The sequence below is a fragment of the Strix uralensis genome, chromosome 9 (assembly GCF_047716275.1).
Source record: "Strix uralensis isolate ZFMK-TIS-50842 chromosome 9, bStrUra1, whole genome shotgun sequence".
Taxonomy (NCBI): domain Eukaryota; kingdom Metazoa; phylum Chordata; class Aves; order Strigiformes; family Strigidae; genus Strix; species Strix uralensis.
The window spans coordinates 11,022,646-11,049,466 of record NC_133980.1 but is presented as its reverse complement, the minus strand read 5'-3'; the positions used below and the strand labels follow the sequence as shown (position 1 = coordinate 11,049,466).

Genomic DNA, 26,821 nt, shown 5'->3' with positions numbered 1-26,821 from the left:
CGATGCTATTCCAGCCCAGGTAGCATCCTTCCAGCTATTTCTCTGCCTTGTAGGACTGAAGCAGAATGCCTTACTTGAGCCTAGATAAATTAAACCGATCACATCCCTTTGTCCAGCAACCCTGTAATTTCTTTAAAGGCAGCAATCGAGTTTGCCTGGGACGATCTGTGTTTTATGAACCTGCACGGCTCGCTCCCTTCCCGCTTTCGTAAGCGGCTGCAGATGGATTAGAGCTGTGGAAGCAACAGCCTGGCTACAGCCGAGGCGGTAACTCTCTTTTTAAGTCTCTCTTAAAAGGCACTTGATTTTTTTTTTTTTAAAAATATCACCCTTTGGGTGGAAATATTTCACGCTAACGCAGTCCAAAAGTGAATGGAGTAAATTTGAAGGGGAGAGAAAGGAAAGAGCCCTCAGGGTTTTGAACAGTGGCATCCAAAGAACAGGCGGGAAAACAATTTTATTTTTTTTTAAAAGGAAAAAAAAAATTTCAATAAGCAAAGCTGCCTCTCAAGCCACAGCGGGTCACAGGCAGGACGGCAGGGGCAGATTTCCTCGACTGTGTTACAAGTAACCCATTGTGGAGCTGCCTGGCTGTAAACCGGCAGCTCTCCCCTGCCTGCACTGCTGAGCTGCCTTTGATCTGGAAGCCCAGGCAATTAATAGCAGGCAGTTTCACTTCCTGGGTTTCATGCAGCAAGCCCATGTTGCAATGCAAAGCTGCAAACAGTTGGCAAGTGCAATGCTTGCTTGGCATATTTTTTTTTTTTTTAATTCGGGGTGATGTTTCCATTAGTCACTGATTGCAAGGGAAATTTATTTTCGCAAAAATTCAGATTTTGGCCCCAGCATGACCTGCTGTCACCTACTGACTGTGCCCAAACATACAGTGCCTGGTGCCATCAGAAAAGGGACATCAAAATGCTGAGAAATGGGCCTGAGGAGAGTGTGGTGTCACACTACACACTGTCTCCCCAGGGGCTTTGATGGACTGGGTGCCCATCGACTGCACCACACCTCCTCAGTCCCCCTCCTGAGCGGGGTGTAGGCTCTGGGGGCACCATGGCCACTCTTAAGGATCCCCCTACGGGCATCGAGGGCCATGTGAGGAGGGGGCTCGCTGCTAGCCCTGGCACCAAACCAGCCAGACCTCAAACCTTTCTGTTAACCTTTGGGTTAAGCCAGCAACACGAGGGGTGCAAACCCCGGTAGATCTGGTGTGGGGAGCACATGCCCAGGAGCATTTTTGGGGAGGTGCCGCATGCTGAGCTGCTCTGCGCTGGGAGCCCTGCACTGCTTGAAGGAAACTCCCACCGCCTGCCTGCGCAACGCAGGGAGTGCCTTGACACCAAATCCCTGGAACGGTTTGGGTGCTTGCAAACCAAAAGGAGAAGGGATAGGGCTGGGGGAAAGGCTGAATCCCAGGGGATTCAAGGTTTGGGGTGCAAGGGGGTGAAGGCAGTGCACCCCTGCCTGCAGAGGCATGTGGGAGCCTTCATCCCCCTCCCGGCCAGCAGCTCCTCTTCGTCCTGCAAGAGCTGCCTCTGCAGCTCTGTGTGGCGGCAAGCGTGTGGGAAGCGGCACAACCCCCAGAAGGACCGTGTGCTAATTAAATAAAGATAATGAGGCTGAGAATGAGATGCCAAATCAATGCTGTGGCAACTCAGGACTAGAGCGCCAGATACCAGCCTGGCGTATCGCATTACAAAGCATGCCAAAGAAACTGCCTTCAGCCGGGCGGGATGAGCCCTCGGCTCCCAAGGGACCGGGATACAAGCTGCATTGTAACAGGTCTGAATGCAAGGTCTAATCCTGGCTCTGGATGGAGATAAAGAGGAGGAGGAGGAGGAGGAGATCTTCAAAGACCACTGAAAGTCTGGGGAAAGGGGGAGATTTACAACAGGGCTTATCCCATCTAAGCAGTAACTGGGTATTGTTATTTATTAAAATGCCATCTGGCACTCCGGAGTGCTCCTCGCTCGCGTGGTGAAGCCTCCCTGGGGCGGGAACGCCGAAACGCCAGCTCTGCGGGGCTGCATCCGCACCTCTCCCCACGCCACGGGGGCTGAGAGCCTTCTTGGCGGTGCCGGGCTGCTGAAAAGGGGTAAGGAAACATCTAGCCGAGAGCAGAAAAGGGAGCTGCGGCTCCAGCTTCTCCCAGCCCTTCTTCAGCTGTTTCCACTTAAAACACACGATCATATGGCGGAAAATCTGATCCTACAAGCGCACAGCAACTTTCCCAGAGAAACGTGAGGACACCGCCGCTTCTGCCCAGCGAGAGGGCAGGCTGCCGGATGGAGACGTGCCCACAGCTCAGTGTGGCTTCCCTGTGTGTTGGGGAAAAAGCCAGGGCTTGGGGGGAAATCAAAGGCACTGGGAGAGCCGCCATGTGAGTGTCTGCCTGGCTGGGGTAGGGTGGAGAGGGGACCTCGCCCTGGGGCTGCAGCGATGCCCTGAGCCCGACCCGAGGAGCCCCTGGTCATGCCTTGGGGTACCCCTGCTCGGCACAGCCCGGATGCTGGCTGGAAATGGTGTCACCTTGTGCCCAAACCCCACTCCCTGCTTGGAAAGAGCAAACACCCCGTACGGCCTAAGATGTCCCAGTCCAAGCAAGTGGGAAACCAGCTCCCCAGGAGCAGGGACCCCAGCACACTTTTAAGTGTGGGTTCTTCACCTGGCAATGGATGCCTGGCACCGGTGTCCATCTGCCCCAGGAGGAGCCAGATCGGCTGCTCACAAGACTGATGCAGGGGGCCAGCACACTGAAGTCGGGTCTGTGCTGGCACTGACAGCGCTGGAGGCTCCCCAGCAGAGCCGTGGCCCTGTGGAGGCTGAGCTCTCCCCGACCAGCCACAGCAGCACGGCTGACAGCTATGCTGCTCCCAAAGCCAGTGGAGAGGCTGGCCTGGCCTGAGCCCCACGTCATGGGCTGTCCCAAATTGCATCGCCCCTGCCAAGAGCAAAGGGCCGGCGCCAAGCATCCCGTCATCGGCAAGTACGAGGCATCCAGTGCTGGGGGCCCAGCCGGCATCCCGCTCCCTGCACAACGCCTCCAGCCAAGGGGAGCAGCAACCTTTCTGCCTAAACCCCAGCCACCCCATGACAGGGTCCTGCGTGCCAGAAGTGGCTCCCAAAGACAAAATCACCCCAAGGGAGAGCAACATCCATCTGGGCAGATTTTTTCTTTATCAACACACCAAACCTGGGGTGAAACAGCAATACCAGAGCTGTTGTGGAAGAGCACGGCAGCTGCAGGACCCACATAGGACTTGTGGCTCTCCATCCCCAATATCTCCGTGTGCAGGATGCTCTTCCCTCCCCTCCAAGCAGGGACAGGGAGCTTTGGCTCCCCTGCCTTCATGCTGCTCCCCACCCTCCCTGCTGCAAGCCCTCAGCGCTGGCAGGGGAAGGCATACATCCACACGGCTTCTCCCGCAGCCAACGCAGCGGGGCCCTGCTCAGCACTGGCGTTTCCAAGTGCCTCTGCACAAGCAGCATGAAATCACCCTTGCCAGGAACAATCACTCGCCCCAGCCACAAGCGCCGCAGGAGGGAGAGAGGGGAGACGCTGGACACGGCAGCAGGGGCGAGAGGGAGGTTTAAAAGTGCTGGATCCCTGCTGAGGACCATGCCTTGAGCCGCAGATCCCAGCGAGGACATGCATCCCACAGAGGACAGCACCGGCAGATGTTAACCAGCGTGTCATGGCAGACACCGTGCCAGTCCGGACCATGAAGGCTTTAAGGCTTCCAGATGCTGAGTCAAACTGCAGACCAGTCCTCTGAGATACAACCTTGCTACCTCTGCAGGGAGCCTGCCCAGCTCCCAAGCCTCCAAAACCAGACCGAGCTCAACGCAAAACCGCCTCCGCATCAACACGCCCGCAGGGACAAGAGCCACGGTCACTCTGCCACGCGCGTACCTTGGCACTGGGTATCCTTCATGGTCGGCTCGTATCCAGCAGCACACGTACACGCTCCCACAGGTACCATCCACTCGCCATCACCATTGCAGTACAGCTTCAGAGGTACAGACACCTCCACCGCATTGGGGATGCAGGTGCCTGGTGCGATGACCAGAGAGGTGGGCTCAGCCCCTGTTAAAGTCTCCGGGAAGATAGCAAAGCCAGCAATGGTGTTGGAGCATTTCTTGTAGAAAGCCCGGACGGAGATGAGGGACATGCAGGCTCCCAGGTCTTGGAAGGCCAGGTAAAAGCCGTTCTTGGAGAGAGGGCCAAAGCTGCGCACCTTGGTGTTCACCCGGCCAGACTCCAGCTTGGAGAAGCTCTCGTCTGGGGCAATTGTATCCACTTTGATATAGGGGTTCTCCATCCAGAAAGGGCTATTTGCAGAGGCAGAATCCGTATCCGACTCATAATAGAAGAGGTTGAAGGTCTCTTTGCAGGAGCCGGGGATGTTGGGGATGCTGTTGCAGTCCCGCACGGTGAACTTCAGCTCCACGTAGACACGCTGGACGTCCTGGCGCTGGATGAATTTGGTGCGAAGCCAGTTGTTCTGATTGGCCTCCCGCACGTTGCACACCTGATATGTGCGGATGGGGTTCATGGCTTCATCGTAACCGCTGACTTCTTCCCACTGCGAGCGAGAGGGGAGCAGATTAGACCCCCAGCCGGGGAGATCAGTGCCACGGACACATTGCAAAAGGCACAGGGTGGGGGGGGGACTGGGCAACAGGGAAGAGCAGCAGCTGCACCTCCACCCATCCCAACCCTCCTGGTCATCAAAGTGACTAAGAGCAACCTGGGCCAGGGACCACAGCACTCCCGCTCCGCCGGCACGGAGTCAGGAGGAGATGCTTTCACGAGGCAAGAGGAGAAGCACGGGAGGGAAGGGGGGAAGACGCAGCCAGCTCCGTGAAGGCGCTGGCAAGCAGCCCTGATTCCCGTGGGGCCGGGGCCAGCCGTGCCCTTTGGAGGTCAGGACTGGGGCTGGCTCCAGACTTACCCCCGTCTCCGGATGAGTTGTCCATGCCAACTCAGAGGTCACCCACTTCGTGTCCATCAGGGTCTCTGGAGAGAGAGGGAAGAGAGAAAGAAGTAATTGGAGACGAAGGCCAAGATTAGAGGGAAAAAAAACAGGAGGAGTGGGGGAGAGGAGAGCCGAGCCTGACATTTCTGCGGAAAACAGCAACTTGGGGGGTGAGACATGGTGGGAGGAGGGGGGAGCGGCGCAGACAGACTCCAGATTTCTCTTCTCCCGTCAGGAGAACAGGAAGAGCGAGGCGTCCCCGGAGAGCCACGCCGGAGCAGGGAAGTGGCAGGACGAGGAGCTGGCCAGGTGGTGAAGGGGAGACGGCGACGGGCTGCCACCCCCGGCCACCAGCACGGCCAGCCATGTCTCCTGGCCAGTGTGGGGGGGTGCCAGAGGAGGGAGAACACGCACCCCTGTCTGCGCCCTCCCCCTCTGCTTTGGCAGGGCGCGTATTTACTGTGGCTGGGGTTGAAAGGGCCCGTTCCCATGACAGGGTGGTGCGGGCCAGGCAGGTTTATCCAGAGGAGGAGGGACTGGCAGGCTGCTCTCCCAGAGACGCCCCACATCACTCATTTTACAAGAGGGGAGAAGAATTTGACCGTCTGGCCAACATTCCTGGAGCAGACTACAAGACAAACCACCCCGGCAGCATTCCCCAAACAGCCCCAGCCCCAGCCTTGGGGGAGCGAGACGCTTGTCTGGGAAGAGCTGCAATTGCAGGCAGCTGTCCCTAATCCCAGGCAGAGCCACATGGCTCCGCGCAAGCACCACGCACAAAAACCGGGAGCGAAACGCAAGGATGGAGAATGACAATGTGCTCTGGGACTGGTGCCAACGGTCCCTCTGTGGGCTGCTGGCTCTGTGACCTCCACTCCAGGGATGGCCCCGTAGGCTGTTTGGAGGGAAGGAAGCACCCCTGGGGTCTTCTGGTCTCTCTCCTGCCCAAGGGGGTTTTGGGGCATGGCGGGTACAAATGCCAGAGCTGGGCAACAGCCCCCTGCAGACCCTGGTGTGCTCAGAGGGGCTTTGGTGCCTGCCCCGAGCAGGGTCCATGACCAGCTCCAAAACTCCTCCCTGCTGAGGGCATCCCCCTAACTGGTTGCAGGCATGGCCCCATCCCAGACCCCGCACAGCTCCCCAAGGGCTGTCTATCCCTCTGTCTATCCCTCAGCCCAACCAGCCCCGAGATGCAGGGCAGGGAGCCGTGGCTCTTCAGCCCCCAGAGCTAGCAGTGGGCTGGGAGCCACTTGCTCTTGATGGCTGGGGCACAGGACACACCAGGGCAGCTCGGCCGTGTCAGACACCACAGCTCAGCCCTGGAAGCGAGAGGCAGTTTCAGCTTCTTTCCTTCCACCCCAGGAAAACCACAGGCTGACCCAGCCAGGGAGGAAGCACAGAGGAGGAAGGAAACATTCACACGTCGCAGGGTTTCAGATGAAGCCCAGCTGGAGGTAAACACCTTCCTCCTGCGTCCCACACTGGGGAGACCCGCCAGCAGCTCCTGAGCCAGCACCCATGGACAGGCCAGGAGTACAGGCTGCAAGTGCCACCGCGGCACCGATAAACATTTGGGGACACGTGGGCTCTCCGACCCGCCTCGCTGTTTGCTAGGATCCCAGCCTGGCCGGCAAGCCTGCCTCTCTCCCAGGCTGTGCACGTGGAGCAAACATAAACACAGTCCTGTTGCAGGGTGGTGGCACTGGCAGCGGACATGGCACTAGGGACAGAGCGAGGAAAACCCCTCATGGTGCCAGCTTTTCAGCTGGGAGAGGGTCAGGGGAGCAGCATCTACAACAGGAAGGACAAACAGACACCAGCTCGTTTGCAAACAGGAGGAGCGCAGAGGTGGTTATTGGGCAGTGGTCATTTGCTGTTTCTCAAAAACACAAACTAAGGCCCTCTGCCAAGTGGGTAATGCAGGGGGACTTGAGACTCAGACATCAGGAGGCCTGGGGCACAGAACATGCATGGGGCTGGACACCCATGGGGCAGCCTATGCCCAGTCCTAAGGCACTGCCTGCCCAGGGGATGCAGCAAACTTCCATCTCTCTCCCCTCCCCTTCCCCAAGGCATCAGCTACCGACCGCCAGCAGTGGCTGGAGTGTCGCTCCGCACAGCCATGAGACCTCCCCAAGACGCTGCCGCACTCCTCCAAACCCTGCACCGGGGTGGCTCCCAGAGAAGGCAGCCAGTGCCAGGCCATGGGGGAGCAGGTTGCGGAGCTGGGCAGCTCATACCTCTCCAAGGGACAGGCCCCACACTCTGGCTGCCCTAATAAGGGCACAGCGGTGCTGTGCGAGGGCCCAGGCACGCCGCGCTGGCGGCGGAACGGAGCCAAACGTGCTCGGTGCTGACAGTGTGCCGAGCTGCCAAGTCCTGGTGTAGAGACCCCGCGTGGGTCTGGCCAGGCAGCAGGGTGGGTGTTTCTGCAGGAGGGCTGGACCTGGCCGGAGGAGCGGGGAAGGGGTGCCCTGCGTGCTCAGGGCCGGGGCTGGTGCGGGCAAGCGACTGCGGTGGTGAGTCAGGCCAGGGAGATGGAGATCTGGGTGGCAGGGTGTGCCCACGAGCAGGGCGGCACAAGGATCCCCATGGCCAGCTGCAGCACAGCCAGGCCGGACCTGACTGTGTGGGCATCCCTGCTCTTGGGGTGGGAGGGGAGCTTTGCTCCCCAAAACTGCCCAGGGTGTGCGGGAGCTCCCCTGTGTGCCAGCAGGCCCCATGCAGGCAGCCCCTGCCATGCTGGCCCAGCCCCAGGACAGGGCATGTGGGCAGCCGTCCCCTCCGGCATCAACCTTCCCCAAGAGTGCTGGCCTCGGACAGGAGACTCGCTGCCTGCATCCTAATTTGGCAGCATCTGCCATCTGACCGGCAGAGGGAAAAAAACTGACAAAGCCAAGCCGGCCGCTGGCGCAAGAGCCACGTAAACCGCACAGAGAGAGCGGGGAGGGGAAATAATAAAAATAAAATCACTGAGCAACTCAGCTAAAAAAACCAGACTGAGCGCGGAGGGCAGTGGGGGCTTCCTGCAGCCATGGGAGTGAGCAGAGCCGGGGGGGGTCAGCGGAGCTCCCTAGCCCCTCGCAGCCCACCGCTGTGAAGGTCATGGGCAGAGGGCCCCGTGGGCTGCTGCGCTGCATGGTCCCGGGGCCGGTGGCAACATGCTGAGCCAAGCCGGCTGCAGCCGAGCCACAGAAACCGCTCTCTGCCCTTAAAGCTGCCGCAGAGATCTCACAGCAGCCTGGCAGCAAACACGTGTCCTTTCTCCAGCAAACACCGGGGCACACTAAGCGCTGACCCCCCCATGAAAGGGCACGTACTAGCGTCCAGGGCTGGGGAGATGGGCAAGCACCGGGGTTCAGCCGGGAGTAGCTGGCTGCTCTCTGCCTTTGGCACGCAGTGGGCTCAGAGGCAGCACCGATGGTTTCCTGGCTCAGTTCAGGTTTGCAGGTACTTCGGAGGGACGTGAACAATGTCAGGGCTGGCCGAGTGGTGAGTCAAAGCCACCTCAATCCCGCACACCACAGCAAGAGCCTGGTCCCATTAGTCAAGGGGAAATTGGCTCCCAATTTCACCAGCTTGGGGAAGTCACCCTAAGGCTTGCTTTATCACTGTCTGCAGCGCTGGGGAGTTGTCCTCTCCTTACCTTCACCTTGGCAAAGGCAAGGGATGCAGCAGGAGCGTCGCTACACTCAGCGAGTGCAGCAGGCCATGGTCAACACCATGTAAAAGCAGGATTTCCACAGCAGAGTGGGATCCTGGGGCAGGGAAAGAGCCTCGCTCCTTGGACAGGGCTGTGAGCATCGCTCCAGCTGCCTCCTCCTCGCCCTGCAAAAATCTCCTCCTAGGCGCACCCCAAGCTGCAAAGAACAGGGGTCTCCTGCCAGCAGCCCTCCAGTCACCTCCACAGAGTCCCCAGCAGTTCGCTGGCTGTTTGAAGCCCTGGCGAGGACCCATCTGGAGCCGGGGACCTCTTCCTCCCCACGCAGGGGCTCAGGAATGCAGTGTGCACGGTCTGAGGCCAGCAAAAACGTTTGAACTCCCCCCCTAAGAGGCCCAGAGAGCCCGTCTCGCGCTGCTGAGCGGCAGACGCGCGCGGCAGCAATGGCTGAGCCAGAAAGGGGGGGGGGGGGGGAAAAGTCAAAATTCTTTCAAGATGAAGCCGCTGGGGAAGACTCAATCTTCTCCACCAACCGGCTCTGATTTGAACAATCTCGCCTTTGAACATGGGGACCGCCGGCTTTTATCATGATGCGCTGGCAAGGTAGGACGCCAGCTCCTCGCCCCGATGAGGAGAAGGCAGCTCGCGCAAGTCCAGAGCATCCTGGAAGAAGGCAAGGGAGGAAAGTTAGTAAAGACACCCACGCAGCCTTGCCGCAAACAGAGGAACCTGTTCTGCAACGTACCCGTGCTCTCTGGGAGCTATGCACACCATGGCACCATGTCTGCAGGAGCTCAGCGTGGGGCAAGTGGCCCAGCCATACAAGCCACTTGCCCCACGCTGGACTCCTTTAGACAGCACCAATGGCTGAGCCATTTGCCCCAGGACATGGCTTGGCTTCCACTGTGGCGGCTGCTCGCGGTGGTGCCGGATGCCTCTCCCCCTCACCGCCACGCTGGGATCCTCTTGAAGGAAAGGCAGCTTGTTTAGGGATGCACTTTCAATTTGGTGACTGCCTGCTAGTCAAAAAGCCACCAAAAGGGGCATCTCCCCACATATTTTAATTTCCTCCTCGGTATTGGAGATCATTACGGCAGGAGCCAGCAGCCTTGCGCGCTCCCCATTCAAGCACCTATCGGTACAATTAATCCCGGCACCGTTCTGAGCAGCGGCACAAAGGGCCTTTGGTGTAAGGTCCTTTATCTGGGAACAAAGAGCTGCCTGTGGGAGAGAACCTGAGGTTGCACTTTTCCCGCTGACGAGCGTTTCGCGTACACAAAAGCCGAGCCACACAGAGCGCCCTGCGCGCGCGTCAGGTCTGGGAGACCCCGCGACGCATTTTCCCAGAGCGTGCCGCCCACCCGGATCCCTCCTCCTCCTCCTCTGGGAGGGTCCTTCCCCCTCTGACCCCAGCTAAACCCCACGGCCGTCCTCCTCCCGGGCAGGGGATGGCCCCGCTCCGAGGCCAAGAGACTCCACATGCTGCCTGTACTGGGAAAGCGCTCCCATCCCGCTCAGCCCAGGGCAGAGCACATGCTGCACGCACAGAGCACCCCGCAGACGGCAGCTTTGGAGCCGTCGCGTGCATGGGAGGTGGCATGCTGGGAGGTTTCGACACTCGGCAGCCCCTCGTGCCCAAGCTGCACCGCGGGGAGGCGAGGCTCTTGCTGATGCAGCTGAGAGCCAGGAGAGCAGTGAGGAACACTGTAGCCAGGGAGGAAGGCAGCAGGCAGGGCACCTGCGGGACTGGCAGTACGCGGGGTGAGCCGGGGGTACCCATGGCAGAGGTGCCAAGCATAGGGTTTGGGAGCCTGGCGAAAGTGCTGGCAGATGCTGTCTGCCAGCTCCCTCTGCAGGGACGGGGCTGGCAGCACTGTCGGCATGCTACACAGCCCAGGCGCCCTTGTCCTCCCCCGGGGAATCCCGTCTCTCCCGGGGATGCCTCCTGCACGCCTGGCCACCCAAGCGTCCAGTGCAAGGCCAGGGGGCTGTGCAGGGTCCCACCCTTGTCCTCCCCCTGGCTGTCAGGCCGGGCAGGCCAGGCGGTGTGGTTCAGCCCAAGGGAAGGGCTGGAGTGCTCCCTATCGCCGCCCACGCTGGGAACCCGTCCTTATGCCGAGCAGGGCGCCTGCTGCTCCCCAGCGCCGAGGGGGGAAATGCGGGGCCACCATGGGAGCCGAGCCCCCACCCCATCCCTCTCCAGGGGAACGTGGGGGCTCAGACCGCCCATGCCCACCAACACGCGCTTGCCCCAGGTCTGGGGTGAGCCGATGACTTGCCAACGAACTGGGAACAAAGGGAAGAGAGGAGGGGAGAAAAAAAAAAAAAAATGGGGCCTGTATCACAGCTGTGGCCCTTCATGCCAAGGGCGTTTGGCCCATCATCAAAGGGGATCGGATTTGCTGAGGCAAATGATGACACATCCACTTCAAGCGGGGCAGGTTCTGCCTGCTGCTGGAGGCGAGCCACCAGAGTGAAGAAGTACTGTGGGCACTTAATAATAGACTCATTATTTCTGCATTATGGCAGGGCCCAGAGGCCCCAACTGAGATTAAGGCCCCTTTGTACACACCACACACACATGCACCAGGGCAGACAGTCCCTGCCCCGGAGAGCCTGGCCGAGGATGGGCAGCACCGCTGGTCCCAGCGCCATTGCCAGTCCCGGCCCCGCTGGCACCATGGTAAACTCGCGGCAGAGCCCGAGATGCCAATTCCAAGGATTCTCCAAGGATGCATCCTCCATTTCCTAATCTCACACCTGCACCGGGGTATAATCTCACATGGGGAGATGGCCATCAGCTGGCTGCATCTCCCTCCCAGTCCCCCCATTCAACCCCAATGCCCTACACCTTCTGGATGGGCCAAATCCAGCTCCTGGATGACAGGGAGCTGCCTGGCACGTGGGACGGAGGGGGACGGGAACGCTCCCTCCCTCCAGCCCTCCCTTGTCGCCCACCCGCCGGCCGCTAACTGGCTGAAGAGGGCTTTCCGGCCGCGTGCTCCTCGCCAGGAGCTGTTTCCTGACGGCTGCGAGACAGACTGAAGCATGTGAGAGAGGACAGGTGCCAGCTCTGCGAAAAGCAGATCAAGTGGCAGCGCCCGGGATGCGGGGAGGGATGGGCGTTCGTTTCCTCCCGGTCACACGCCGGGTCAAGCCGGGGAGGGCAGATTTCTGCCATTTTGCAAGCAGGGCCATGCCAAGCCAGGCTCCAGCACCCATGCTGCATGCACCCTCGCCAAAGCACGGTGCTTGGAGCCCTGGACTTTTGCAGGACGGCAGGCTCCTGCCCTGCAATCGCACGCCAAGGACACGTGCTGCCCGCTGCCCAAGTCCTGCCAGGTCCCGCTGCCAGGCCCCGGTCCCGCAGAAAGGCGGTACTGACGCCGGGAGAGGATGAGCGCCAGCTGCCTGAGTCCAGCCCTGCACTGCAATTACTGTTCTATTAATACCGCGGGGATTTCGGATGTCAGAGCCCGGTGCACCACGCTGGGGTCAGCTCAGCCGGGGAAGAGCTGCCATCCCTGCCCACGTAGTGGATGTGCCCGGTGCTCGCTGCTTTGGCTTGCCCGGGGGAAAAGCTGCTTTTGCTCTGCCAGGCTGTGGGCGAGGGGAATGGACAGACCCCACAGCCAGCCTCTCAGCCCTCCCCGCTGGCCTTAAAGCAACTGTTGCCCGCTCAGGATGGGCATGTTCCTGCCTGGCCTAGGGGAAGGGGCTGCCTGCAGCAGCTCCACACCATGGGGACAACATGACCAGCCACGCTGGGCAAGCAGTTCTGTGGCCAGCAGGCAGCAGAGATTTATAGGTCACCATCTCCAGCAGGAATGGCCATGCAGCCGCCCTCCGCTGCCACAGAAATAACTCACCCGATCGGGAGATGCCAGACCTGTTCAAGCCATGAATGCCATCGTCCAGGATGTAGGCAGCAAATCGACCCGCAAAACCGCCTTTGGTTCCAGGCCCTGCTATGATGGGGACACTCCTGCCACCTCCCTCCGTGGCCCCATTGCCCTGTGGCCGTGGCTTCATGGGGCAGGGGCCACCAAGCTGAGCCAGGCTGGCGCGGGTGGATGGAGAGCCCCAGAGTCCCCAGGGGAAGGAAGGGAACGCGGTCGGCGCTGCAGGCCTGCCTCCGCAGGGTAACCGTTTGCAGCAGGCTGAGATCCAAAAGGCCCCTCTTCCCCCTCCAGCTCCATTTTTTTCCAGGTTGTACTTTTGGAAAGAGCCCAGAGAAGGAGTAACGATATTTAAAAAAAAAAAAAAACAACAAAAAAACAACAAAAAACCCACCCCCTCCCCAAAAAAGGTTACTCGCTGCACATCCAAAGGTTCGCCCCACAGTCGGGGCGGCTCGGCTGCCAAGCTCCATCCCATCCCAGCAGCGCGGAGCGGGAGTTTCTGCCAAGATCTCCCTCCTCTCTCCTGCCTGGGGCAGTTACCCAAATCTCCATGCTGCTCTCTGCTCGCTTCCTCGGCTCTCCTCGAGCACTGAGCCCATCTGGAACTGCTTAAACCCAAATATCCCCCCCCTTCCCCGCCTCCCCCACCCCCAAAGTCAGATTCTTCCAGAGTTAAAACAAGCACAGAGTCAGGAGGGGGTGCCGGGCCAGGCTGACTCGCTCCTTCATTTCAGTTTAATTTCTGGGGAACTAGAATAAATCTGTTCCTGGCGATCGCTCAAGCCCTGCACATTTTTCTCATTAATAAAAAAAGGCCTTGGATCGCACGCCGCGTGTGCGTGCGCGCCCGCCGAGCGCCCCCCCCCCCTTCCCCACTCGCCCTGCGGGGTCCCTCCTGCGCCCCAGCCCTTGCTTGGGCAGGCGGCTGAGCACCCAAGGGACAAGCAGGACTGGTCGGGAAGGGGGGGGGACAACAGGACACGACGGGACTAGTGTCCCCTCCCTGGGACGGGTTTTGGCAGCCCTGCACGACGGCCACACCTTGGAGAGGAACAGGGAGGCCCAAATTCCCTCCTAGAGCTGCTGCCGGGCAGGAAAGCCCTGGGGGAGGGCTCCCCTGGGAGGGGTGAGGGACCCAGGGAGGGGGTGTCCCTGCTACCCCCTCCCACCCCCCGGCACTGCAGTCCCCATGGGGCCCCCGGGGCATTCCTGGGGAGGGGGCTGGGAAACAGGTGTTTGTCAACAGCTCCTGACACATGCGTTAGAAACACTGGGCCCCGGCAGCGCGGAGCTTAGTGACGGGCAAAAATAAAATAAAAGACCCCCCCAGCAATCCCCTGCCCTGCCCCCAGCCGGGACCCTTGGCCGGCACGTGCTGGCACGCGCGCAGAGAGCGGCCATGGGGCTGGCGCTTGGCCCTGCCGCCGCGCTCCTGCCTCTTCCCAAGATGGCTCCCTTTCCTCTTCAGAGGGGTGGCCATGCGAAGCCGGCTCTGGGCTTGCTCCCTCCTACCTCGGGGAGTGCGGGCTGGAGGGCTCAGCTACCCTGAGGGGAAAGCAGATGGCAGGGGAGGGCTGCAGCCCCTCTGGAAAGGGGATGCAGCCCCACTCACAAGCTCGGCCCCACAAGGCCTCTGTAGCCATGCTGAGGGCGGGCGATACTGAAGCCCAAGCGGGAGGACAAAGCCTCGCCAAGAGCACCAAGCGCCAGGCCTGGCCCTCCGCCGGCCGCCCGCCCACCCGCCCTACAAAATGGCTCCTGTTGGGCTCCCCATGGAGTCTGGATGGGGCCTGGCTCTGCGAGGGGACGGCCCGTGTCCTGCCACCAGCCCCGCCCCAGCCTGAGCGCAGGACTGGTTTTTGAGCAACAACAAATAAAACCAACACAACAAAAAAGCAAAACACGAATTCAAGTGTCCCAGCCAGGTGGGAGTGCCACTGCAAAAGGCTGCCTGGCCTTCAAGATGGCAGCCTGTCCCCACAGGCATGGAGCTCTGCCTGGCTCCCTGCAAGGAGCTTCCTGGCTGTGGAGGGGCACCCCCATCCCCACTGTCCCCCCAAAACACTTCGCTTGGGAACACGCCCATCCCAGAAGGGACGCCAACTCGTTATGGCTTCAACCTCGAGGAAGTTCGAGGCAATGGCAGCCACTGGCTCCACTGCAGCCCGTGGGGACAGTCCCCCATTTCCTGGGGGGGTTCTCCTTGTGGGGGGGGGCAGGCTGGCACCCACCCTGCCACCTCCGCCAGCAGGGAATGGGGATCCCGACCCCGGGGCTGCCCTGGCACCCTTCCCCCAGCGCGGCTCCCAGGCGGAGACGCTTAATCCCGACAAACCAGTTTGACTCAGCACAACAGGAACAGCTACAATTTTAAAAACATGCAAGTCTGTGATTCAGATTGCTCGGGCTGTTTTAATTAAACGCCAAGCTCCCCTGCCTCAGTGGCAGCACCAAACGGCTCACGGAAAGAAAATGCAACAAACTGGTTTCCCCAAATATCTCTCGCAGTAAGTCATCACAACAAAACAAGGAGTTTCGGTTCATTCCTTAAAAACCAGAGGCCGCTATTCCCAATCGTGAGGGCCAGGCAGGCACGGCCTCACAGCCTCCGCCGGCCAAGCCATACACTGGGGGAGAAACACAGGGCTGCAAACGGACCCCAGTGCTGCAAGTTTTCCCTCTCCGCATGCTCCGCTTGACACAAAGGAAAGCCCTTCTCCCCGCCTCAGGAGTATGGACGGGGCGGGTTTCCTCAAGCGGAGCTTTTAGTGAGAAATGGGAGATTTAATGAATCCCAAGCATTGCGGAGCCCCACGACCCGCTTTCCCTCGCAGTCCTACCCCAAGCATCAATAAAACAGCAGGGCTAACTTCCCCCCATCACCCCGCTGAGAAACATGCCATTTCAGTGAAAAGTAATTAAATGGAAAGCAAATCTCCCTGCCAAGAAAATACCTGGCAGTTCCAGTCCAGGGGTCAATTAAGCAGGGGTTTGCCGGTGCAGAGAGGAGCGTGGTCAGCCTGCGTAACGCCTGGCTGGGGTCTGGGAGCTGCCAACAGGCAAAGCCCAGATGAGGAAAATCCCCCCTAGAAATCCTCCTGCTTCGGGGGAGTTTGGGTATTTCGCTAGAGCCTGAGTCGGCTCAGGGCTACGCACAGCAATACGGTGCCTCTGCACGGGGGTCTGTGGGGGAGCACGTGGGAAACCCCAACTTTAAACAGAGTCCTCTGCCCAGCGAGGCTGCTCAGGGCAGGAGCTGCCCGGAAAAGCAGCTCCTTGGGAGAGCAGGTCCCAGTCCCAGCCCACCCGCACCCCGGGGTGACGGGCAGATGGAGCCTATGGCCATCCACGCTCCCTTGGGCTGGGACGTTTTGAAGCCTGGGGTTTTATTCCCGGACGGTCAGCAAGGGCCTTCAACACAGCACGTTCCCCACTCAGTTTCCCTGCGTCTGCTGCCCAACAGGGCCTCTGCTCCCACAGCCCCACCGGGACAAACTCCCCAGCTCCAACCCCTACGCTGGAGAAAGGATCCGCTGTTGCCCCCGGATAGAGCATTCCTTCTGCAGCCAGCCTGGGGACTGCTGAACCGGAGAAGAAAAACACATTGTGACTTCAAACAGACCCAGCGCACTTACAGGATCTGGAGAGAAACCATTTTCTCCTCGGCAGCACAAAGCCCTCACTGAGCTGCTGCCGAGCGCGGCTTTTCCCCTCCACCCCCGTGGGGCCTTGTAAAGAAACCTAACTCCCTGCCACCCCCCTGGGAACGGGCAGTGCCGTCCAGCCCTGAAGCCCCTTGCCCTCCCAGCCGGGCACTGGCCACAAGCCCAGCCCGTTGCCTCCTCGGAGGGGGATGGCGAGGTGGCCGGGTCCAGGGACCGCTTGCTGCCGTCGTTGTCTGCAGGACGTGTGCGCAGATTTATGGCCACGCCAGATTTATGATCAGCACTAAAATATTCGAACGAACGTGCATGCTAGATTTACAGTAACCGCTCGAACGCACCGGTCCCTGTCAGGAAGCAGCGTCGCGAGCAGACAGAAAAGCCCAGCGCAGCAGAAGCACAGGAGCTGGCTGACCCCGACGCGAGCGACAGCTTCCTAACGCTGGGCAAGGCAGAAACCTCTCCTGGCTCAGCTGCAACTTTCCCTCCAGCTCAGACAAGAGCGAAGGGGAAAGAAGAAAAAAAAAAAAAATTCCCAGGGGAATCGGGGCCAGCCCCAAAAATGCTGGGCTGCTGCCAGCCAGCCCCGAAGCAGTCCCATTGGGCTGGCACCCAGCTGGGCCCTGACCTCCTCAGGCAGCGTGTTCGGCCCCTGACCCCTCCGCACACTCGGGAAGCTGAGAAAACCCAGCGACTCCTCAGCAGGAGCTGTTTATTTTCTCTCCATCCGGCTCTTCACACCGCTCCATCCCCGGACGGCGGATGGGGAGAGGCTGGGGCGCCCCGTCTCCCCGGGGACTTGGCAGGACAGTCCCTGGACGACGCACGCCGGTGCCGCCAAGCCCCCACGCCGGCTTTCCTTCCCCTGCTGGGTTACGAGGGGCTGCCCGGAGGCGTGGAGCCCCGCCAGGCTCCCTGCCTGCACCTCTCCAGCAGGCAGGGCTCCCCGGGAGCCTTCATCCCGAGAGGGCTGGGTGCAGGCAGGCTTCTCCCTTCCCCTCCTGCCGTGGGGCTCCCGCTCAGCCCGGAGCTCACGCACCGAGCAGGCCCACTCTCCGTTTCCTACGGCGGACGAAGGAGAATGATTTTTTTTTCCCTACCCTTTAAAGAAAAAAAAAAAAAATCGCAGGGAGGGAGGATGAAAAGAAACACGAGCAACAAGCACCCCCTAAACTTTCTACAAAGCCCAAAGCCGGAGGAAACGTGTCCCCCCAACAAATCGCAGCGGAGAAGGGCTCCTTGCCCATGGTCGCCCCCCGGTGCCGCAGCCCGCGGGGCGACGGTGAACGGCAGCAGCAGCCCGAGCACAAAACTGCCTCCGACCACACAAAAGCCCCCGCCGCCCCCCGCCCGGGCGGAGGCATCGGCAGCTCCTCTCCGCTCGGGGTTTCTCCTTCCCTCCCTCCCTCCCTTCCCAACCCCCTCCCGTCGCTCCGGCAGCGGGTTCGGTTACCGGACACCGGAGCGTCGCCGCCCCCGGCGCTGCCGGCCGGAGCCGCGCACACTTTGTGCCGAGACAAAAACCCTCCTGGGCCCCCTCCTCCTCCTCCACGGTGCGGCCCGCCTTGCCCGCCCCGGGACCCCCGAGTCCCCCAGCGGGGCCAGAAACCGCTTTTCTCGCTCAAAGCCGGGGGGGGCGACGGCGCTGCCCCGCGGACCGGGATTCACCCTCCGAGGGGAGGACGACACAATTAACCCTCCCTTTATCCCCAACTCCACCGGAGCGCGGGGGGTTGTCCTCCTCTCCGCTTTCTCTCGCCCACCCGCGGGGGCGGGCGAGCCGCGGAGCACAGCCCCGCTCGGGGATGGATGCGGCACGCGTGGCCACTGGCCCGGCGGTCCCACGCCGGAGTCTCGCGGGTTAAGGCGGCGGGCGCGGCGAGCCCCGCCGGGGAAGGGATGGAGCCGGACACGGCACACGGACACTCCTCCGGCGGCCCCACCAGTTCTGGCACGCCATGAGATTCCACTGAAAGAAATATTAATTTTCCAGCCCTCTCGGTCGTGGCGAAAAGCCTCGGAACGTGAACCGAGTATCCAACGAGGCGCCGCTCCCCGCCGGCCGCGGCCGCCGCGCCTCGGCCGCACCGGGCTCGGTTCCACGGGGCGTTGACTCTGAAACCTACTGAGGGCGGCTAAGCGCTGGGAGCAGGGCTGGGGCGCGCTGCGGCGGCGAGCTCCCCGCGGGAACAGCCGGGTCGTCCGCGGCGCGCCGAGCCCGCGGCGGACACTGATGAGGCCCGGTGGGCCGGGGACACCCTGGAGGGTGGGTGCGTGTGTGTGTATGTGTGTGCGCGCGATCGCACGGGCCCCGGTGCGGCGGGCGGGCACGCCCGCCCCGGTACTCACCCTCCAGAGCGCGGCGGCCGCCGGGGAGCAGCAGGAGCAGCAGGAGGGGGAGCAGCGGCGGCGGCGGCGGGGCGGCCCCCGGGAGGGCCGCGGCCATGGCGGGGGGCGGTGCGGGCGGCCCCGCCGGGCAGTCCCGAGCTCGGCGCCACGCGCGGCTCCTCTCGCCGCCGCGCCACGCTCGCGCTCTGGCGCCGCCGCCGCCGCTGCCGCCGCTGAGCCGCGCGGGGCGGGGCCGGCCCGCCAATCAGCCCGCCCCTGGCAACCCGGCGCCCCTGGCGACGGCGAGCGGCGGCGCCCATTGGGCGGCGGTGGGATGGGGGCGGAGCCTCTGCGGAAAGATGAATCGGAGGGGGCGGGCACTGCCCGGCGCGCCCCCGGTGGCCCCGCCCCCCGGCGCGGGAGGCGCAGGGCGGGGAGCGCGCCCCACCCAGCGGCCGCCCGCGGAACTGGGCTCTTAAAGGGGCCGCGCTCCCGGCCTGCCCCGCAGCCCCAGGCCCGCCCTGCCCTGCCCCCACCGCGTGCGGCTGAGTGCGGGAGCCTGTTAGCGTATGTGTTGACGGGCCAGGGACCCTCTGTGCCCGATCACTGGCAGCCTGGTTTACCTGTGCCACCCACTGCCATCCCATCCTCTATGGTCCCATCCCATCATCTCATGCATCCCACCCTGTGCCACCCCATCTCACCCCATCCTGTCCCAGCCCACCCCATGCATCCCACACATCCCATCCCATCCCTCCCATCCATCCCCACCACACCATGATTCCCTCCATGGTGACAGGGCTGAGTGCTGGGATCCTGGCCAGGGTGACATACAGAGAGCACCCTGCAGTGACACCCCCCAGAACCCCTTTCCCCACCCCCAGGGTGCCTTCCTCACCACACTCCTCATGGGAGACAGTGCTGGCTACCATGCAAGCAGCCATATGAGTGCCTCAGTCCTCTCCCCGATCTCTCACCCCATTGCCATGGGGAGATTGTGGGGCTCTGTGTGGGACAGACTTTGCTCCCTTGGCATGCTGCATACACACTGTCCCCATGGCTGAAGCTGGCACTGCCACATCCTTTAGGACAAACACATCCTCACAGCGCCAGCCACAGGCTGTGACCTGTCCTGGCCCTCTGTGCTGCACTGCAAGTCTCCTCCTCAGATGCCTGGGGAGGGTTGGCCTTGGCTGAGGGCTGAACAAAATCCCCTGAGTCCCTGATTTGGGGGCATGTTGATGCCCCTGGTCCCCAGGGTGGTTAGGAGTTCCAGCAGGTCTGGGGTAGTGGGGTGCACGGCTGGGTGCATCGTCCTGGGCAGCCTTGCCCCCGCGGCACAGCCATCTGTGCTGCCCCCGCCGCAGCCACCTGCCATGTGCAAGCTGCACCTCGTCACAGTGCTCCCTGCCCCAGAAACCTGCCCCAGAAACTCCTTCGCCGTGCAGCCGTGGCCCCAGCCCTGTGCCGGTGCAGCGGGGCGACCACAAGACCACGCTACTAGTCACCTTCCTCACGACTGCTGGCAGGAGCAGGAATCTGGGAGGTTATCAGGGCTGGCTGCACTCAGCCTTTCTGCCATGTGGATGGATGCAGAGCATGTCCATATCACCTCTTCCTTCTGCTGCACAAACCCACCAGTGTCTTAGACGGGCATTTTCCTTCCTTGTCCCAGATGGATACAGCTTCCCAAGTCCTGGCCAGAGAGATCAGGACAGGCCTGGCCTCTGCCTGAGCTGCTGAAAATTTGGAGATGACCGATTCCTGATGCAGGAATGCTGGCATCCCCTGGGAGCTGTGGGGAGCCTTGCCTGGGCATTGTGCCCCGAGGGCTGCCGCAGTGCCCCAGCACTGCCGGGCACTGTTCCTGAAGGGAAAAGCCATGCTCGAGAGAGCCAGTGTGCTAATTTAAGATGGGACATGACATATGACTGTGATAAATCTCTGCAAGGGACAGGAGAAGCAGCAAGTGGGGCGATGCACTCTCCAGGTTAAAGGAAGTGGCTTGGGAGCAAAGCAGCAGAAAGGGTGTCGCTCCGGTGTAAAATACCAAAGTTTGAGCAAAGAAGCAGAAGTTGTTGGTTTGGACATGCTGTCACTCAAGCAGATGAGCAATGGAGAAGTGAAAGATGAAGCTGGCACTGTTAACACGCATGCCGGGATACGATGCTGTGCCAGTGGGGAAGGAGAGTGGTGGGGGCTGATGGAGATGCCGAGAAACTTAAGCAAGGGCCAGACTCAGTGTGGGAAGATTCGCTGTCTCCCCATGAAGTCACTCCCGGGAAATCCTCCCTGCCGGAGACACCGTACCAACCCCTGCAGCCAGAGCCTGCCAGCTTAGCGAGATGCAGAAACTCATTTATTCTGTGATTCCAGAGGTCTGAGTTACCCAAGCACAAAATTTCTGAACGGAGCACATGGGGAAATTGCTTATTCTCACTTGAATAACTCAAAAATGGCTGAACCAATTTTACTTAAACTTTCCCCAAGAATTCCCCTTGGAGCCAAGCCATGCCTGGCAAATTTCAGCCCGAAAGGAATTTATTTCAGAAAAGGATGAGAAACTGGAGCAGGGAGAGGGGGGCGCAGGCAGGGGAGGATGCTTCATATAATCGCCTCTCTCCCCACGTGCTGTAATTAATGAGCCCCCACTTGCTCCCGCTGGGCTGGTGCTGCCAGCCAGCCTCTCCCCGGGGCCTCCCACTTCCCCGGTGCAGGCGGGTGCAGCACTGCGGTCCCGGCTGGGGGCTGAGGATTTCAGGGCCTGGCCAGCAGTGGCACAGGTAGCTGGCTGGGGAGCCCCGGGTGGTTGCCTGGGTGTCGCAGCGACAGGCGGCCTGGGGAGCAGAGCTGGCAGGGCTCCGGTGCCTGCACAATAGGAAATAACTGTGGTAACTGTGTGGTATTTGCTGGCAGGGGCTGGCTCTATAACGCCAACCCGCCTGCTTGTGCAAGGGCTCGGTGCTGAGGACAGTGCTGCTGTGGCCCCCAGGAGGACAGGGTGATGTCGTGGCTGGGGACCATGCATGCCTGTAGAAACATGGGGATATCCCAGCCCCACAATGTCCCTGCACACACGCACCCATCCCCGGTCCCCTCCACTGACACCTCCCTGGCACCTCGGGGTGATGGCTGGAGCTGGACAGGGCGACAACAGGGACCGTGTCAGCACGATGTGGGCAGGGATGGGCTGAGAGGTGAAATGCGGGGCCTTGGGGTACACAGAGGAGTGTGTCTGCAGCACTAACCTGAGTTAGTGATGCTCTGCCTTAGAACAGCCCTCCAGCCTGCATGGCAAAGCTGCAGTGCCCACGGTGTCCCCGGGAGGCATTCCCACGCAGATGGGGAGCAGCAGGACGGCAGGATCTGCTGAAAAGAGATGAAAGGAAAGCATCAAAAAGTAGCAACGGCCATGGACATTCAGAGGACAAACCTCCCAGCCCAGCCCTCTCTCCGTGAGAAATTCCCCACCCAGAGACCCCATCCCGATGGAGCAAGCCTGACTTTCACTCCTCATTTCCAAACGCAGCCCCAAAGTGCTCCAGTGATGGGTCCACATCGCAGTGGCACACACATGCTGTGTGTCAGACCACAGCCATGCACACGGGTGCACCCAGCCACCGCCCCTCACCTCGTTTGCATGCAGCAACCTTGGCTGCAACTTAATAAGGAGAGGGTGATTAGGGAACAATTATTCCTATTTTCTCAGAAGATCTAAGGGGCATCAAATGAAATTACCCAGCAGGAGTTTTAAAACAAACAGAAGGGAGTTCATTCCTCACCAGGCAGCCAGTCCTGGGAAGGCATTGCCACGAGATAGATACAGGGACGTGTGCTTGAAGGGTGGCACTGACTGCATGGAGAAAAAAATCCTGCAAGAGGCCTCTGTTGCCTGCTCACTGGGAATGCAGCTGTGCCAGGGGTGCAGGAAGTTGGGGTGGGGGGGAATCCCCCCTGTTTCTGGGCTGGGTACTGCTGCGGCGGGGCCGTTGTGGCATCAGGTGGCATCTCCATCTCCCCTGTCCGAAGGGCATCACCTGGAGGGACAACACCTGAGCAGGCACCTGAGGCAGCCATGTGGCTGCTGGGGGGGGGTCCCCTGTGCCATCCCTGGTGCCAGGGGGGCCCTGGGGGGCCCTGTCGCCCCATTCCCAGGGCAGGGAGGGCCGCCACGTGCCAGCTCGCCCAGCCGGCGCGTTTCCCGCCGGGTCAGTGCTGGCTCCAGCCTGTCTCTTTCCCAGGCTCCCTGGGCGCTCGCCCCTCCGGGCGCTCCTCCCTGTGCTGCCGGGCGCTTGGCGCTGCCAGCGGGATCAGGGCGGCCAGCAGCACCCGTGGCAGCCCGGCTGGGCCCCGGCGAGGCGGCCACCTCCTGCCGCTCCTGGTCTCCACTTCAAAACCCTCTCCTGTCCCACCCACATCCACCACCCCTCACCTCTGGCAGCTTCAGGATGCAGTTAAACACTTCAGCACTTAAAATTTCAGGTGCTAATTGCTTAGTAATGAAAACTTTAATCACAGGGCAATTAAAACCCTAAGTAGCTGTGGGAGATCCATTCCATGTCAACAAAAAAAAGAGTGCCGCCACTGCTCTGGCACCGCCCTGGCACGGTGCAGAATGGCGCGGCCGGGAGAGCCCATCCTACGGCCCCCACTGCCCCCCGCTCCGGGGAACTGGGGAGCCCTCCCCTTCCCACGCCAAGCGGGAGGTGACCGAGGAATGATCAGCTACCGCTGTAAAACTTAAAACCCAGCTAATTTTGGATTAAGTGCCATATGAAAGGGTTTTGTTATTTTAAATCTCCTACTTTCCAAATTCCCAGGATTAAAATTCTCTGCATTTATTTTAACCACATAACATTTGCAGACAAATCACTTCTCCCAGTGCAAAGTTTGAAGCAGGCTTAGGATATAAAGACCAGCCACAAGCTTCAGGGTGGAATCGCTGCAAGTACCTGCCAGCAGCCGCCAGCCCCGTTTGCCGGCGAGTGCTTGCAGGAGAGCTCAACCACCATTTCTGCAGGGGGAAAGGGCCCAGCCTGCTGGGTGTTAGAGCCCTGGGAAGCATCGTGAGGAGGAAGGGTGGCTGGAAACCTGGCTCCTGGACTGATTCCTGCACTGCAGATGAGCCCTTGGGAAAAATCTGATGATGTTTGTGTGTTTGCAGAGCCAGCCCTGTCCTTCTGCCACGGGGTGCATGTTGCAATCACGCTGATGCTGTCGAGGTGACACTGTCCACTTCTGTGTTAGCCCTTTCTTATCAGATGTTGACAACAGCTACATAAAAAAAAAAAAAAAAAAAAAATTTTTTTAAAAAATCAGCGTTTGTGCCCTTTCTCCCCTGCTCCACAGCCCACCAGGTCCAAAAAGGAAAGAAGGTATCTGGCCTCACGTGGCTCAGCTCTGCCAGGACAGCACTGGGGGGGTGGGAGGCAAAGGCTCCAGGGCTGGGGGACAAGTCTCGGCCCCAGCTGCCGGGAGGTGTGGGAAACGTGGGTGCCTGCGGGCAGCAAACTGCCCCCCACTCTTTATCAAAAGCAGCATCGGTGTCTGGCAAATGTCACTCTCCCGCATGCTTCCCAGCTGGGAGGTCCGTTTCCTCCCACTGCCTCCCATCGCCCCCTTCCCCTCGCTGCCTCCCAGCCCTGCAGCAGGACAGGGTACGGTGGGATGGGGCACAGTGGGACACACTTGCGAGCGGGTAGCTGTGGGTCTTGGGGGGCCAAGGCAGGGGCATCAACCAGTGATGCCCTATGGTGGGGTCCTCACCCATCACTCCACCCGCTGAGGCACCTTCGCTGACCAGGCAATTAGCAGCCTGGCTCCATTAGTGACAGTTTAGGGGGCTGCAGCTGAAATGTGGGTGCAGACACACTTTGCATGCCCGGCCCTGTGCTGGGGGCAGCCCAGTGCCCGCCTTAGTCATGGGGAGCAGATGCTTTCCAACCATGGACCATTTAGGGACTAAATCCTGCCCTGTGCCCCAGCCTGACCCCACAGAGCCATTTCCAAGTGGAGGGTAATGACCCCCAAGAGGGGTAACAAGATATTTGAGGGTTCATGCTCATATCTGAAGCATGCAGAGGTGCTCAGCAGACCCTCCTGGCTGCAAAAAGACAAAAGGCCTTGATCAACACTGCATGTCCTGCAGAGCTTGTTGCTCCCTGGACCAAGCGCACAGGCACTGGCACCGTGTCCTGCCGGGGCTGCCTGGGAGGAGCCGGAGGTGACAGTGGCAGTGGGCGCAGTAGGACTGCGGCAGGGCCAAGCGCAGAACCTGGGCCCTACCAGCCCCCACCTGCCCACCCCCTCCAGGCGCTGTGGGCCAGGGGCAGCCCTTGGAGCAGTGGGGCTTTCCTGTACCCCGAGCTGAAGCTTTGGCATCCCCCAGCCTTGGGGGTACCCTGGTCCTGCCTCCCACCCCACCTGGAGCATCCCTCGCCCAAAGCCAGCTCCGGATGCTGCGCCTCCCGTCGCCATGGCAACCCCCATCCTTGCTGGGTTGCCATGGCTCCCTGGCCCCCAGCCGCAACCGCATCCTCAGCGTAGAGAGGACCCAGCGTTTTGGGTCCTCAGGGGCTGCCACCACGGGGGACGTCACGTGGGGCCTGGGAACAGAGGGACGAGCCGGGGCCGGGAGGAACACTGACGGCATGCTGGCATCTCCACATCACCCTGGTACCACGTGCGGACGGGCTCTGGGGCCACCTGGGACCTTGAGGGACTGGTGGGGATGGGCTCTCTTAGGAGCATCACTGATGGCAAGGGGGTGGCATTACTTCAAGGGCCACCCTCTTTCCAAACTTGTCTCCTTCCTGCCCAGGGTTTCTCCGCTTGGCGCTGCTGCCCCGGCCCCGCAGGGCTGTGTTGGTGGGAAGGCATGCAGGTGCCAAAGCCCTTTGCTGTGGCTGCATGCTGGCAACCTCAACAGCACCAAGCACGTGTGACCACCCCCCTGTACACTGCTGTCCCCTGCCCGCTGTCCCCTTGAAACACCATCTCACCCATTGCAAACACCCTGCCAGGCACTGGGGGAAACCTCAGCGCGGGACTCATGTTGCTGCACTTGCCATGCTGGGGTTATGGCTCTGCTCGACAGCAGCGCGCGAGCCCGGCGGGCTCCAGGCTAGCCGTGCTAAATAAACACAGCCACCGTGAGAAAAAGGCAGCCAGGAATAAATAGTCAAACAAAATAATAAGCCGAAGGAATAAACAAAGCGGGGACGTGCCCAGGCATGGCACCAGCCTCCGACGTAGCGCTTCCAAGCCGGGCTCCGACCCAGCCCCGGTGCCCTGTGGGTGGTGGAGCCCAGCCCGCTGGCAGCGCTCTGGCTGGCTGTGCCCCCCCCACCCCCCCCGGCTGCAGGGATCCCCTCTCCCCGCCACGCCACATTCCTGGGGCGCCCGAGGATGAAGGTGCAAACACCCTGGGAGAGATGCCAGGCAGTGCCTGGCCTGCCTGAGATTTGCATTCGCTGCCCCGGCGCTCAGCTCCAGAGGGATAAGCCCAGGCTTAGCTATTGCTTCCCCTGGGGCTGGCTCTCTGTTCCTAACCAGTTTTGCCGTAGCCGTTTCCCACACTAACTGGGGTTAAGGGAGCTGCATGGCCTCCATACCCCCTCTCCCCTCCAGTGGTCGTGAGCTTTTATGGTTTAAATATTTTGCTGCAAAGTGGATGGTGCGAGGGTGGGAAAGAGGCAGCCCTGCAGGCAGGGGTCTGCGGTTGGGGGGACTGGCAGGAGACCCTGGGGGATGTGCTACTGTGGGGGGACCCGCCAGCAGGCTGCAAAGCTGAGGTACAGACCCATGGCTGCCCCCTTGGAGCCTGGATGAGGTTTGGGTGGTTGTGTGGGGGCCAGCTGAGAACCTGCAAACTCAGTGCTTCCCTGAGAAAACCCACAGCACAGGGCCCTACTGGCAGTGAGAGAGAGGGCAGCTCGAAGGACTCGGGGTGTAACACGCTGTCCCCATCACCACAAACCTCCTTTAAAACTCTCCGCAGGGCCCTGACACTTCACCTCCCTCCCTCTCCAGCTGGCATCCAGCGGTGCTCAGCTGGGGAACAAAGAAACACGGTTTAAAGTAGCCAGTTATTTTAAGAGCCTGCACTGGCAGAAACAGGCAAAAAATAGAAAGAAAACCAGAATAAACGACAAAAGAGCATTCCCCGATACATACTTTCGCAGCAGTGCTTCCATGCATTCGGTGTAAAATCTGTTGCAGGCAAAAAAATTGAAATAAAAGAAAAAACGTCACAAATCACATCTGCAAAGCTGCACCTGGGCG

At 60.9% G+C, this 26,821-nt stretch overlaps 1 protein-coding gene across 2 annotated transcripts in view; it reads right to left on the bottom strand.

Annotated features, from left to right (window-relative positions):
- Positions 1-18,702, bottom strand: part of EPHB3 (EPH receptor B3) — a 28,153-nt gene extending 9,451 nt beyond the window's left edge. For both annotated transcript variants that reach the window (XM_074878619.1, XM_074878620.1), the window contains exons 1-3: positions 18,560-18,702; positions 4,962-5,026; positions 3,920-4,592 (exon numbers count right to left, since the gene is read on the bottom strand). In XM_074878619.1, the coding sequence (XP_074734720.1) occupies positions 3,920-4,592; positions 4,962-5,026; positions 18,560-18,656 (835 nt within the window). In that variant the 5' untranslated portion in view covers positions 18,657-18,702. The remainder of the gene's footprint in view (positions 1-3,919; positions 4,593-4,961; positions 5,027-18,559) is intronic.
- Positions 18,703-26,821: the final 8,119 nt, after the last annotated feature.